Source organism: Nomia melanderi, chromosome 2 (genome assembly GCF_051020985.1).
Source record: "Nomia melanderi isolate GNS246 chromosome 2, iyNomMela1, whole genome shotgun sequence".
Classification (NCBI taxonomy): Eukaryota; Metazoa; Arthropoda; class Insecta; order Hymenoptera; family Halictidae; genus Nomia; species Nomia melanderi.
In genome coordinates this window covers 7,386,788-7,401,727 of record NC_135000.1, presented here as the reverse complement: position 1 = coordinate 7,401,727, position 14,940 = coordinate 7,386,788, and the positions used below count along the sequence as shown (strand labels likewise).

General features: G+C 38.9%; 1 protein-coding gene across 8 annotated transcripts; it reads left to right on the top strand.

Annotated features, from left to right (window-relative positions):
- Positions 1 to 41: 41 nt before the first annotated feature.
- Positions 42 to 14,888, top strand: LOC116425825 (uncharacterized). Of its 8 annotated transcripts, none has more exons than XM_031974026.2 (20): positions 42 to 352; positions 999 to 1,373; positions 1,856 to 1,978; positions 2,099 to 2,356; positions 2,454 to 2,636; positions 2,700 to 3,035; positions 3,109 to 5,343; positions 5,893 to 6,033; positions 6,189 to 6,472; positions 6,620 to 7,317; positions 7,377 to 7,504; positions 7,959 to 8,012; positions 8,557 to 8,724; positions 9,113 to 9,178; positions 9,469 to 9,783; positions 9,846 to 13,109; positions 13,188 to 13,478; positions 13,582 to 13,764; positions 13,844 to 14,226; positions 14,315 to 14,888. In XM_031974026.2, exons 2-20 carry the CDS (start codon positions 1,311 to 1,313, stop codon positions 14,418 to 14,420), a joined length of 9,279 nt encoding a protein of 3,092 aa, XP_031829886.1. In that variant the 5' UTR covers positions 42 to 352; positions 999 to 1,310; the 3' UTR covers positions 14,421 to 14,888. The 8 variants fall into 8 exon arrangements, with proteins under 8 accessions (XP_031829886.1, XP_031829869.1, XP_031829895.1 ...); XM_031974009.2 differs by having other exon boundaries at positions 9,110 to 9,178; XM_076364578.1 differs by having other exon boundaries at positions 116 to 133; positions 1,063 to 1,373; positions 9,110 to 9,178.
- Positions 14,889 to 14,940: the final 52 nt, after the last annotated feature.

Below are 14,940 nucleotides of genomic sequence, written 5' to 3'. Positions count from 1 at the left end.
TGCGTCTGATACGACGCGTGCGCACTCCGCGGCGAATTTGAAAAGCTTCGGTGACTCGAATGGCGGAGTCATCGGATACCGTTCGAATGTGTTTTCCGCGGTTGGTTCTGTGGAAACGGATTTAGATTACCCAGTGAGTAATTTTGAGTAATCCAGTCAATGGTCGGAGGAGTTTTTTAATGGATGGAAATTAGTTTATCGTGTGCTGGTGCGAAAGTTATTTATTAATGTCGATTATGAAAGGCGATTGAAGAGACGACAGCGCCATCTGTAGGGAATTGGGAAATTTGTTGGTTAAGTATTGTTCTGTTTTATCAACTGATAGCGTTGTTGGATTTTTGGAAAGGAGTCGGTAAGAAATAAATTTTATTTGTTTTTTTAGATTACTTGGTTTTAGTTTTAATAGGTTGTTAAGTTTAAGGAACTGTTGCTTTTATGATTAAATGAATGTTTTTGGATGATTGAATATTAAATGTTCTGTTCAGTTTTTGTTACTACTTAATTGTTTATAAAAAGAAAATATACTAGGTGATATGATAAATTAGATATATATCAAATATTAGATGGACAATAGTCGATAATGAAGAACTATCGGTAATCGGTAAGCAAGGAATCATCCAATCACTATACCTTTTCCCGCCTTATTAATTATTTCATTAAATATTTAATTATTACATGATTCTTGATTATTTTTTTTTATTCCACACTGTCCTAATGAACTTTAATACATAATATTTTACCCACACAGCTAATTGTTATCAAAAACTGATGACACTTTCTGTCTGTTGTAGCTTTCACGCACCAAGTATTATTATTCCTTTTAATTAATAAAATTTAAATTAAATATTATACTATTAACCGATACTCTTGCGGTAGATTAATGAAGGTGACTTTAATCATAAGAAAATTACGAGTTAAATTTCACCTAGGTTTATATATGGAATGTAGAGAGTAAAACTCAATCATTAAGATAACTTAAAACGTTTGCCACTCGCCAGGAGTTCGCTTTCGTTCGGGAAAATGAACGTATGGCAGCGAATAATATTCTGTTACTCTGGCAAGGGAGTATTTCCACCGTGGATCATGATCTATCTCATCGAAGATCTATGACACGACAACGGACGCTATAGCAATTCGTATTTTTATAAATCGACGACAACGGTCAAACGTTCAACGGTGAATGGTTCGAGACACATGTTTTGAAATGTAATGGATGACGAACGGACTGCTGATCGTTCAACAATTAACCATTGACATCGTCTACTGTTGGTCGACTATTAAACGATCGTCGATTTGATTTTATTAATGAAATGAGTAAAGCAACGGACGATGATGATCGCAGGAGACGCTCTTTGGAGGCTGGCAGAGAGATGGTGAGCCTCGCAATTCCATTCTTTGTTTAAGATCAATTGTCGGTTGTCTCTGAAATCAATGTTTATATAGTTTCGTTCGGTTGAATTTCGCAGTTACATCACTGCAAAGCTTAATTATCAATTATTTTATCCTCTGAAGGCGATGATACAGCAGGATACGTAAGAGCAAAACCACTTATGTTTTAATTCTTTTTTTCAGTATTCAACTATGTTGTAGTAAAAAATTTGATGTATCCAAACAGTTGAAGTAATGATTCTTGTTAAAGTTATATTATTTCTGCCTTTGAATACCTAGAACTAAAATTAGTGTATACATTTTCCAAGATGGAATGATTAAATTACAAAAGAATTATTTGTTTTAATTCTATCATTTTTAATTGTACCTTTTCTGGTAATAAAATCTGTTCACCTTGATGAATGAGACAATGTATGATAGAGACAATAGATATTGGCTTCTATGGAGAAATTGTTATGTTTCTTAGCTGGAGAAGTACAAGGCGGAAAGAATTAATAAAGCCAGAGGTAGTGGTCACAGTCAAACAGATGAAGCATCCGATGAAGAATCTTTTCATAATGACAGATCTATTGGACACAGGGAGTCTTACGTAAGAATAAGTTTTAGTAAAGTAGTCATAAACATGTTTCTAATATGTATTGTATGAAATGCATCATTGTTGTATATGAAACCATGAGAGGTTACAGACATATATTTTTATGTAATGTAGATCCATGAAGGTGTTTCGTCAAGAGATGTGACACAAAGCAGTGTTAGTATGAGCGAAGGAGAAGCTGATGGTGACTTAGAAGGACTTGCAGGGAGGGTAGCTCAGTTGGAGGAAATGCTACAAGGAAAGGAAGCCATAGTTGAGGCTTTGCATGCTGAGATAGATCACTTACGAGCTGAGGCTTCCTCTCCTAATTCTTCACAAAGTCAAAACAGCAGTATACATGGCAGAGATATTATATCATTGTATCATATAAAGGTATATTACATAACAGATACATACAAAAAGGCACTACATAATTGATTTTTTTTGCCTACCTTGTATACTGATGCAGTTCTATTGTTTTGTTAAACAGTTTCAGGAGTTTGAGAAAGCAATAAATAAACGTGACAATTTATTAGAAGAATTAACATGGTCTTTGCAGCAAGCATTGTCTGCCAGAGATAATCTTGTTACCCAGTTGAATTCTTTGAACGCCATGCAGATTCCAGACAAGGATCGTGCTTGTACAGTAAACACTGCAAATATGCAGGATAAGGTGTGTAATATATTTTAAATGAGAAGAAACTAAAGTCGATTGTATATACAATTTTTTTTTTAGATTGACTCTTTAGAAGCCACTTTAAACGACCAAAGATCGATGATACAAAAATTAAACGGTCAGTTGATGCAGACTCAGGAACATGTACAGACATTAGAAATGGAGAAAGAGACTCGAAATGCCGAGATTAATGACTACAAGTTGCAAATAAACAATTTAAATGAACAGATTCGTTTAGGTGCAGCTGATAAGAATTTAAACATTGCTGAGACTTTAGAACAGCAAAAGCAATATGAGGCACGCGTTGATAAAATAAAGCAAGACATGCAGCATATTCTAGAAAAATTCACGACTGAAACAAATATAAACACTGCGCGTCATCAACAGGAGTTAAAAGTATGCATAAAATATTTTCTATAATGAATTATTTCAACATAGCTTACATAACCCGTTTTACGTTCCTTCGTAGGAGGTAGCTGCAAAACACGAAATGGAAATAATGAATATTCAAGAGAAATACGAGGACCGCTTGAAACAATTAAAAGATGAAAATAAAATATTAGCCGATCGTTTGAATAAAGAGTTACCTGATCTGGAAACCAGACATGCTAAAGAACTTTCTATATTCCAAGCACAAATGGGTCATTATAAGAAAACCGTTGAAGCTTTGAAACTAGAGTTAGTGAATAGATCAGAGGCTCAACAAACTGCACAGGCTGAACTCAATCAGTACAAAGCTAAGGTAAACGAACTGAAAGTTCAAGCTGAGAATACGCTACACATCAGAAATTTGGATCATCAAAAGGAAAAGGAAATGTTAAGTGAGCAGATTAAATTGCATAAATTACAACTGGAGGAAATGACATCAAAATACGTTACCGCAACGGCGATTCTAGAATCTAAGGAGAGCATTGAACGTTCCTTGGAACAGGCTTTGACGAGCGCTGCAGTATTGAAAGATGAGAATGACAGCTTGAAATTCAAATTGGACGACTTATCGTCGAGATACTCAGCAGCTCAGTCGTTAATTGAAAATAGCCAAGCACACGAACGAACCATGAGTAACAGAATCTTTGACTTAGAGAAATCGTTGTCCAGACTTAGCGGTATAAATGCGAGTACACTGAGCGAATTTAACGAAACCTCTTACCAGAGTTTCGATGAAGTAGCGATTCAGTTTCACTTGGCGAAGCAGAAACTCAACGAGAAAGCGGAATTGGAAAAGCTTCTGGTTGAGAAAATTGAGAACCTCGAAGGTGACGTACGCAAGACGAAGGAGGAGTTAGAGGAAGCAAATTTAACCAAAAAATCCTATGAGAAGCAATTAAAAGACACAAGGAACTTGTGCGATAAGTACAAGTCTGAGCTCAGTTCATTGAAAAGTCATGATTTAGATCGTCAGAGTTCTTCGCAAGCTGACAATGAAAAGTTATCTAGTCAGAGTAAAAGGGATTTATTGCAAAAAGCTGAAGAGGACCAACAAGAAATCAAAAAGCTTAAAATTACTTTGGAACACAAAGAAGCGGAACTTGCCAGCTCCGTTAAGAAGATGCAAGATTTGTCAGAAAAGTTTAAAAAATCCGAGGAGGAGTGCGAGCAGCTGAAAAAGGGATTAAGTGCTGCATGGGCTCAGTGCGCAGAGGTTGAAGAGAAGTTGAATCAAACGTTAGCGTTGAGTGAGAGTAAACTTGACTTCTCTCTACCGACGTCCAGTTTTAATAGTACCTCGATGAAGCAAATTAAAGTAGGTAGAACTGCGAACGACTCCGTGAACACTACACACGATCAAAGTGCAGACATTAACAAACTGTATTATGAGAACAACGAGGAGCGAAATACCGTAGCATTACTGCAAACAAAGCTCACAGTGGCCACAGAGGAAAACGAAAAATTAATCAAGCAACTGGAACAACTGACAGAAAAACAAGCTGATTACGATGAGCTGAAAGATAAAGTAGAACATTATTCCAGCCTCGCCGAGAACTTGGCAACTGAAAAACATTGCACGGAGGAGCAAAACATAGCCCTGAAGAAAGAGTTAATGGTCCTACCTACATTACAGGATTCTGTAAATCAATTGAGAATGGAGAAAGAATCGTTGAAGAAGGAGATAGAAACATTGATTTACGTTCATGACGAGCAAATAAGCGCGATAAAAGCTGAAACTAATTCAGAAATTAGGAAAGTGCAATCGTTGGTGCTGGGCGTGAAGGATGGCACTACAGAACTACACGATTTAAAAACAGAACTAGAGAAACGGCACGCGAAAGAGATGGAGGAGTTGCGAACGTATTTCGAACAGAAGTGCCTGCTGATGGAGAAACAGTATTCGGAGGAAATATTTAGTCAGCAGTCGAAGAAAATGTCTGATAACGACAGTGAGATAGCAGACTTAACAGAAAGTTTATATTTCGGTGGCGCCGGGGACTGCCTAAATGCGTCGAATCTCTCCGAACGTAGTTCAAGAGTTGCCTCTCCGTTAGGCGAGGACCAATCAAAACACAACAGCAACAGTTTCAACAAGTGTGAGCTGGAGTCAACTATCAAAGCATTGCAACTGGAATTACAAAATAAAATAATAAAAGTGCAGGAGCTGAAGCTGCACTATGAAAAGGCGTTGGACGATCAGAAGAACAAATATGAAAGAGAGCTGTATAAAAACAGGGACGAGAAACACGAATTCTTGAGAAACGTGGTGTCCCAGGTAAGTACAACAAACAACGTTCTGTGCATTCTTTTATTTATGTAATTAACACACTATATTTGTAGTAGTTTTTTTTTGTGTTAAATATTGAACACCTTTTCTCTGTGTGTTAAAACTGCTTTCCTCTTCACAGAACTGAATATTATTTACTAATAAAATTAGACACTCTCTCTGATCATTCCTCTACCAGTTTTATGTTAAGTTCCACTTTAAATACAATACGTTTCGTTTCAGTAGAACGGTCCGATGTATGTTTGTATGAAGTAGAGTATAGAAGTTGTAATTAGTTTTACCAAAAGAAGTGCACGATTATTTAATTCATCATGATTGTAGTCCATGTGTATGCGCACTTTAATTTTTGTTCCTTTACTTTGCATTTAACGTTTAAGTTGCGTATAGTTTTATAGAATAGAACTCGTTCAGTCAAGCGTTTGATCAAGCGTAGATCTTCCAGTATGGAACTTAAACGGTTTCCTGGAAGTAAATATGATCGTACAAGTCCCCTTGTAACTAACATGCTACTGTGTGACCACATATGTGTGCATGCAGCATTGTCAAACAGAGTGGGATGTGGGTGCGTTGGAAAACGGTGAATTAACTCAACTGCGAGCAGCCTACAACCATCAATTGGAAGAACAGATTGCACTAGCTAAATTGGATATTGTCAATGCGCTTCAGGAACAGATTCAGGTAGCTTTAGATACATGAATATATAAGCAAATTATATTGTGGAAGTCGAAAGAAGTGTACATCCGTCCCTCCTTGCTATAGGAAGAAACAGTGTTGATCCATATTTACAAGGAACTAATTGATTGTTTTTGTATTGTAATCGTTTATGAAAATAGGCCCTCCTGTCAGTGGATTCGGACGTTGACGATATTTGGTCACCAGAGTTGCTGGAGTTACGCGATAAGCTCACCAGCAATGCGAAACGCGAAATGCAACTACTTAAGGATGCTCATGCCGCAGAAGTGCAACGATTGAAGGAGGAATATTCCCGCAATGTAGCCAGAATGATAGATCGCCATCAAGAGGAGCTGAATAAAGTCAGAGATAGCAGCCCAGATTTTAATGAAATAAAAGATTCTAACAGAACAGTACCTATGAATGCCAATATTTTAGAAGAGAGGTATTTATATTTTAACATATTGAGCACGGCGATTATAATGAATTGAAATTAGGTTTTATACCGCTTGCGTAACGCTCTGATTTTTTTAAAATATATGTAATTGTTTTCTGTAAACTTGTTATGACTTTTGTATACTTTGTCGTACAGGAATAGTTTGCACAGAACTTGTGCCACTCTTAAAACTTTGGTCGACGAACTGGTGAAATATTTTGTCGTGTGCGAAGAGGAAATTAACAACACTCTCATCAGTGAGGTTCTGAAAAGGCAATTAAGCGACAGCGTCAATAATGAGAGGACCATGCAAACGGATGAAGCTGAGAAATCAAAGAATAAAGAGGCTAATCTTAAATTAAATACATCTCAATTGAAAGTCCGAAGGGTTCACTTTGCCCCACAAACCACTGAAATAATATCGATAATAAATAGCAATAACGAGACGTTGCAAAATATATTGAAAGAAAATGACGGCATCACGGAGAAATTGAAACAAGAATTGAACAGCTGCGTGCGTCGTTTGAAGTCTGAGAGCGCTGAAATTTTGGGTATCTCGTCAAACACTATCATGTCGTCCAGCACTAGCGAAGATCAACATAGCGCTCTTGCAAAAGAAATCGCGTGGATGAAGAAAGTGAACGAGGAGCTAAATTCGAAGCTACTCGAAGCTGAATCCTTGATTATGAACTACCAGGAAGAGACGGAGCAACTGAAAGTCACCATTCTTGACCTCCAAAGAAAGTTGATTAACATAGAAAGCAAAAAGGAGATAATTACCGAAGGCTACGGGGAGAACGACGAAGTCGGCGCAGAAATTACACTCCAAGACTTCTCGCAATTACAGGAGAAAGGTAAGAGTAGTGAATTTACTGATTCGATGAACGCCACGTGATTGAAACTAATTTTCCAGCGAGACACGTATTGTCAAACGGAGGTGGAGACTGTACAGACCTGTTGCAGTTGATCGAAGAACTATGTAGACAGAGCGACAAGTTAATGGAAGACGCCAGAAAAGAGAAAGAAGATTTGCAGCAACAGGTAAATTCGAAATTCGTCCGACAAACGGTGCACCGATTGCATGTATTTTTATTATATAGAATTGGTATGCTATATACAAGAAAGTTGTGGTGTACTGCATATTGAAAACGAGTTCTGTACATGGTACTTCATTATTTTTTAGTGTCTCATCTGTATCTATGAGCTTAGTATTCGTATATTGCACAAAGACCTTTTTCTTTTTTTGGTCTCATTATTTATGCATCAGTGTTCACACTTAGTTCTCTGTTATTAGATTAAAAGAAATTGTTTCCTTCGACCTATGTTTTCTTTTTAAATTAATTACGTGTGTACAACTTTGATTTCGTACTTAAAAAGAATAGTTTGTCGTAACGAATAATAATAACGGAAAAGATATACATAAACGGGTACATTTGAACGGCTCTGTGATGCAGTTTTTAAAGAATTGATTGGCGTTCTGTTATCTTGCCGGCAGGTGCCTTTAGAACCCACTCCTCCCTCATACATTCACAGGGTTTGCTGCCGAAAGGTAAATTATAGAATTACTAATACTATTATAAAAGCTGTTCCGTAAGTTAACCTTAACTTTAACTGCGTATGGACATTACTTAATAGTTAATTGATAACGCTACAGATTCACATTGACGAAATACTTAGTAACTTGGAGATTCTCATATCATACTGTTTCATGAAAACAATAATTTTCCCATAATTAATGCTAGCATGTATAACTACTGTGGCGTACTTCCTTTTGCATGTAAACAATTAATACTGTACATGAACTAATCCATATTTTTGCCATTTGTATCAAGCGTTCCTTTAAATAGTAACGAATGGAGCGATTTTTTAAATTTTCATGCACGAATTGCTTACACTGTTTGATACAACTATATTTTTTAAATTCAGTTTTCAGTTGTTAACCAGTGTCTTTCAGATTTTGTTGTGCTTTTATGCAGTGTGTTCTTTATTTGTTTTTTTCAAGTTAAATCTATCGAAATGAATATTTCCTTTTATAACAACTGTATTACAAAGTCGACTTTGCGGCACACATTAATTAATCAAAATATGTGTAGATCGAGGTGGCAGATAAACAGTTGAAAGCGACTCGCAAATTCTTGGATGAGCAAGCAAGCGAAAGAGAAATTGAACGGGATGAGGCTGCAAAACAGATACATGTTTTACAGGAACAGATTAAGGAGCGTGAACGCGAGAAGGAAAGAGACTTGCGCATCACCTCAGAGGTAATTTTAACACATTTTATAATCTATGAAGGGAAAAAGAAAAAAAAAGGAACAATCCTGCAATTTCAGTACTTCAGATTTCTACTTTGGTGCGAATTAATTAATATATAAGATTCAGGTGTAAGAGCTAAGGACTAATCATTTTCATATATTCTGGATTGGGTTTTTTTTTCATAATCTTCACTGACTTCACGAGTATGTAAAATGGTTCTGCTAATTGATAAGATTTTGAGGGTTCCATGCCAATTAATTTTTCGTTTCCGCGATTGTTATCGTTTATATTATACTACATAATTTATGCAGCTTATAACCACGCATTGTCACTAATTGTATTAACACAAGTTTTCCTGCACTCTGGTTTTGGTTTTCTGTATGTTGCACAAAGCAGTCTACACTATCACCTGAACCAACGTCAGACGTCCCTGTGCTTCAAACATCTGACATCAGTGCTACTGTGAGTGGTATTCTATTTATTATAAGAATCAATGTTAATTGACATCGTTTCAGACATCAAGATGTATTTAGGTAGAATGTTGAAACGATGATAAATGATTAAGTTAATTTCTATGCATGCGATTACAGAGATTTGGAAGCTTAAATACAAATATTATGGTTAATTTAACAACGTACTTGAACGCTTTACATGTTGGTGGTGTTTTCTTTTAATAAGTTGTGGCATTGTATTTCAATGGATCAGATTAATGAATGATAGTTAACGAAAAGCTAATCGTACCTGCAATTCAGGTGGAGGCACTCGAGTCTCAGATGAGAGAAATGTCATCCCTTGTATCTGACACGGAAGCAAAGAAGATGGAAACTGAGATTGAACTGAAAGCAGCCATTGACAAGATCTGGGTGTTAAGAGACATTATCACCGACTTGGAGCAACAGTTGCAAGCTAAAACTGAGAAAGAGGAGTCTTTGCAGCTTCAAATCAGCCAATTAGAAACCGTGATCGCTGCTCAGACAAAGAATCAACAAGAATTGGTTCAAGAGTTGGATACGGTTAAAATGGACAATGAAAGCAAACACCTTAACGAGCACATCAATCACTTACAGGTAAGTTTGAAGAACTAAATTTCGTTTTAAAGACAGCATTGATTATACAGTACAATTTACAGGAGGAATTAAGAAAGCACAAACTGAGTTCGGAACAGTTCAATGTAAATTCTATTGCACTGAAACAGATGAAGGCAGAGCTTCGGGAGATGCAGGGTCATTTAGACAAAAGGATCAAAGACTTGGAGTCCGCGCATATGTGTAGCTCTAATTTGAGTTTGAGTCAGCCTAGCGAAGACGTTTCCATCAGGGAGCAAATAGATGCGACACGTTGTCCAACGCCAGATGATCCCACATCACCGCCAATGTTGCCTCTGGACCAGTTGCTTAAGCTCAAAGAGAAGATGATAAAACAAGCCAGAGCCGAAGACGTTGCATTTAAGAGGATCAAAGACTTAGAGATGCAGGTAGCTGCTCTGAAGAATCAGAACGAAGATCTGCAAGTGGAGCAGGAGATCCTGCAACAAATGACCTCCGAACAACTGTTCCAAATAGAAGCGATGCGTGGTCGCTTGGAGCAGCACAAGCAGAGCGCCCCGTTCGCTCAAAGACAAGCGACGTCGCGTTTGGAATTGCAGCTTCACGAAGCGAACACGAAATTCCAGTCGCTGGAGTGCGCTATCGCGGAGAAGGATTTAGAACTGAAGGACATGCAGAACCAATTGGACAGAGTTAATCAACTGTTGCAGGAGAAGGAAGCGGAGATCGCTAACGTTGTGGAGGTGGAGAGCGCCACCATTCAAAAGTTGAAAGAACACTTGGAGGTAGTCGAGGAGGAAAAGAGGCTTCTACAGGCGAAAGTTGGCGTTCAGGAACATGCCCAACTGGAGCTGCCGCGATTGATTGACAGTATGCTAGCCGACAAAAACGAGGAAATAGATCATCTGAAGGACCAGTTGTCGAAGAAGGAAAAGCAACTGGAATTGTATTCCTCGTTGAACCTGGATGAGACTCAGCTGAAGGAACTAATGCGACATACAGAAGCAAAGAACAGTGCTCGCACCTTGAGCGACATTTTATCCATTCATTCGGAATGTGAAGAGACAACTGAAGCCATTCGAGCGGCTAATTCTACACAGATGTTGCCAAATATATCTGCCTTCAAAGTTCCTACCCCATTTGCCTCAGCTAAAATTGTGGATGACTCGGCAACGCCCCTAATCGATGTTTCTAAGGGAGTACACGTACCTCCATTGGATCTGGGCTTGAACTCTCAAAGCTCGTTGGCCATGTCCAATCAGCCATCTTTGGTTATGGACTTATTGCACAGTGGATTGGACTCCAGAACTTCGGAGAACAATATGACAACGGACGAGACGGATAGGGTTTCGTCTTCAAAGCCAGAATGCTCGAGGATCCAGGAATCTTCGGAGAAGGAATCTCGTAGTAAAACTGATAACAAGTCTTGTGTTACTTCCATGAAGTACACTCAGACTTCGGTCAACGAAATACAGAATTTGGAAAGTCAACTGGAAGCTGTCCGGGAGGAGCTGCTGAAGAAATTGGCGACTTTGGAGAGACGCGAAGCAGATTTGATATCCCTACAGAAAATGTACGATGAACTGCAAACGGAGTTCAAAACAGTTGTGGAAACGCTCACCACAGACAAGTGCTTTTATCAGAATCAGTACGAAGCGTCGAAGGTGTCTGAAAGTAAAATCAAGAAGGATCTGTTGGAGGTGGAGAATGTTCTGAAGCAGAGAACTGAAGAGATCCAGGAGCAGAAGAGCAAGATGCAGGTTAACGAGAAGATTCTAATGGAGTTGAATTTGGAGAATACCAAGTTGAAGGAGGACATGAAGGACAAAGAGCAGGAACACGCGAAGAAGTGCGCTGTATTGATACAGGAGAACACGAAGGCGTTGGACAGCTTGAAGGACAGTGTTCTTGAGAAGGATAAACAGTTGCATGAACTCAGAACCAAAAATGAATTGTTGAAGCAAGAAATCGTTGAGTGTCAAAACGAGATCCAGAGGTTGACGGAGGGTCTAAACCATAGGGACCAGACAATCAGACGATTGGAAGAGATGGTCAGACGTACCAGTTTCTCGGGAACGTCTTCACCTTCCAATGAAAAAGACGAAGAGATCCATCATCTGCAGGAATATTTGAAGGAGAAGGACAAGGTTATACGACAGATGAGCGATGACAGCAAGAGCTTGCACAGAGCTTTGGAAACCATACAGAACAAGATGAAGGAATCCGGTAATGTGGTGGAGTTGAGGAAGAAGTTGAAGGAAGAACAAAAAGTGAACGCTGAATTGACGAACACGGTGGATAAACTGAGCAAGGAACTGTGCGATTTAAAGTTGGCCGCGCAACGGTCACAGGATGACACTGATATTGAAGACATGGTACAAAGAGAGCTGAATCTATCGGCTCACCTGGACAGACAAATTATGAATGCCATTGAGAGCGACCAGGAGGAACGACCTTGTAAAGTGGAGAATGAAATGCAGTACAGGGAGTACCAAGAGGGAGCTCAAAGAAATAGTGAATTAAAATTACAATTAAGTCAGGCGAACAGGATCAACGACAAACTAAAGAAGTTAAAGGACGATTTGGAGATTGAAAGGGGAATGCTTAAGTGTCAGATCGCCGAGTACGAAAGCCGGATTTTCCAACTGAAGTCAGACTTAACAGAGGAATGTAAGAAAGTCGCGAAGCTCAATGAAGAATTGTTCTCTGAGAAGAACTTGGTTAGGAGTTTGAAGATTCAAATTGAGAAGGAGCATAGGTCTATGCAGTCGGGTCATTTGCAGGACTCAGAGTTGATCGAGTTTCTTCAGAATAAGCTAAAGACTTCTCTGGACAATGAAGCGAAGTTACGCAATGATCTTTCAGTATTACGGCAAGAACACAAAAGCCTGGAGATACAGTTGAGTCTGATGAAGGAGCACGTACAGTCTCAGAAGTCGGACGAATTACCAAAGCTAGCGGACCTCCTGGAAACCGAGAGGAAAAAGTATTTGTCGCTGATGGAAAGTTTCGAGAAGGAGGAGCGTAACGGGGCAGAATTAAAGGATACTTTAAGGAAGTTGCAAACGGAGAAGAACCGATTGCAGAAGCAATTAGAGGTGGAGGTGGAGGAGAAAGAAAAATTGATAAGTAGCCTTGCCCTCGTCAAAGGGATTAAGGACCAGTTGCAAATGGATCTCAGCCGTACCAAAGATGAATTGAAATCACGAGAGGAGGAGTGCGAGTGGCTTCAGAAAAGGATTAAAACTATGTCTGACGCGGAAAGCAGGAGACAGGAGCAAAGCACTGACGAGCATAATGAGCTTAAGGGATTGAGGAGGGAGATCAATAATGCGAGGGAAGTCATGGTTAGTATGCATACCCTGGCTTTAAAATAAAAGTTTGAATCCTTATGTAACAATGTAATGAAATTATTTATGGGACAGGTGGATTTAGAAGCTGACATGAAGCAGTCGAAGAGAGAACTGACGGAGTCCCTGGAACGCGAAATGAAATTAGCTGAAACCTTGGAAGCTTTGAAAGAGAGAGAAACCAATCTGCTTAAGAAATTATTTGCAGCTAAAGATGAGGAAAAGAAGTTAAGGGATACAATTGCAGAGTTGCAACAGGATTTGAGGCTATCCACGGAAAGGGAATTGGAGTTTACAAAAGAATTGACTAGCAGATACGCTGGGGATAAGAATCAACCTACCAAAATGCTACAGAAAATTAAGAAGGTACTTGTTTAAAAAGTAGGGTTAGGTTCCTAGAACTAAACTAACTACGCCATCTTGCTTATGGGTCTTGTTCCTATTTAATATCCAGTGTTTTATTCTATAGGATCTCAGTGATGGCTATAAAAAGTATCTGAATGAGAAGAGTACGCTTCAAGAGAAGCTCCTGAAGGCACTGGAAGATAAGGAGCAGCTTAGTCAACGTGTGAAATTACTTGAAACACGCGTGAAGCGTTACACTGAATCGCATGATGTAAACGCAGCAATGGGTGGAGATCAGGCAGACAAAGTAATTTTATATTTCATAACATATAGGGGAAGCAAGTGGAGATGTTGAATTATTCTAAATTAATAATTCTGTTGTACAGTTGTTACACTTGTATGGGAAGTATATGCGAGCAGACAGTAGACGCAAGGCTTTAACGTACCAGAAGCGTTACCTGCTGAAGGTAGTGGGTGGCTATGAGATCTCAGTGGAAAACACGTTAGCGTTCCTCGCACATTTAACCAGTGAACAACGATCTTACGTTACCGCGGGCCGCCATAAGAAGATGTCACCGAGGGTACGTTTCAGGAGTGCAGCTCTAGTCCTTATTAGTATTCATCGAATGAAATGGTTGATCGTGAGGTGGAGTATCGGTAGACGGATAGGAGTCACGACGTTGCTGCGGAATGCGGATCAGGCGTACACGCCAGTACAAAAGATTGTCATGAACCATTCACCACCTGTTCGAGAAAGACCTAGCGTCAAGTGAGCAGATTTATTCGCATATCAATTTAATTCAAGGTGGGATTTTCATTTTGACATACTTTGTTATACTCTTTTCGTTTTCTTCCAGCGAGGACGGCAATTTTGAAGGATTCGCGCTTGAACAGTATTGTCAACGATTTAGGAATATTCAACAAACATTGGGTCTAGCGATGGCTAAGTCTGGAAATCGTTAGACTCGTTCGTTCGTAACGTTTTAATCGTTTAAGTCTTCTAAGCATGAAGAGACAAGCATGAACAAAACGTACTCTGAGACTGTGATTAAAATATCACGTTGTTTTTCGCATGCGGCGGTGCCGATTCGCATGGAATTATCCCCGTTTTCATTTGTACCACTGAACGATGTAACGACAGTCAACGGACATTTCAATTGGGGAACATTGTTGGTTCACGATCGTTCGGGACATGTATTTTTCTTACGGAGTGTAAATAAGGAATGTAGCATATAGTGACTACGATTGTTGAACACGCGTTAAATCTTCTCACTGATTTACTGCATCCGTGTGCTAGTAAGGTTGGCACTATAAATCCGAACGGCTCGGACGAGAACGAGAACTATAGTGTTAAATAACTGTGCTCATATATCATGTTTTACCAAAGTTACGATAGATTTTATTTTTAATTGTACTCTGTTACTCCTGTTAAGGATGTGAACCTGTGCCTTGTCAACTATAATAATTGTCTAGTATTTATTTA

Bases quoted from the DNA above. Each gene is read 5' to 3' on its own strand.
- LOC116425825 (XM_031974009.2), top strand. From the start codon at position 1,311: ATGAGTAAAGCAACGGACGATGATGATCGCAGGAGACGCTCTTTGGAG. The intron at 1,374-1,855 runs GTGAGCCTCGCA...TATGTTTCTTAG, and splicing joins TGGAGGCTGGCAGAGAGATG to CTGGAGAAGTACAAGGCGGA. The intron at 8,013-8,556 runs GTAAATTATAGA...AAATATGTGTAG, and splicing joins ACAGGGTTTGCTGCCGAAAG to ATCGAGGTGGCAGATAAACA.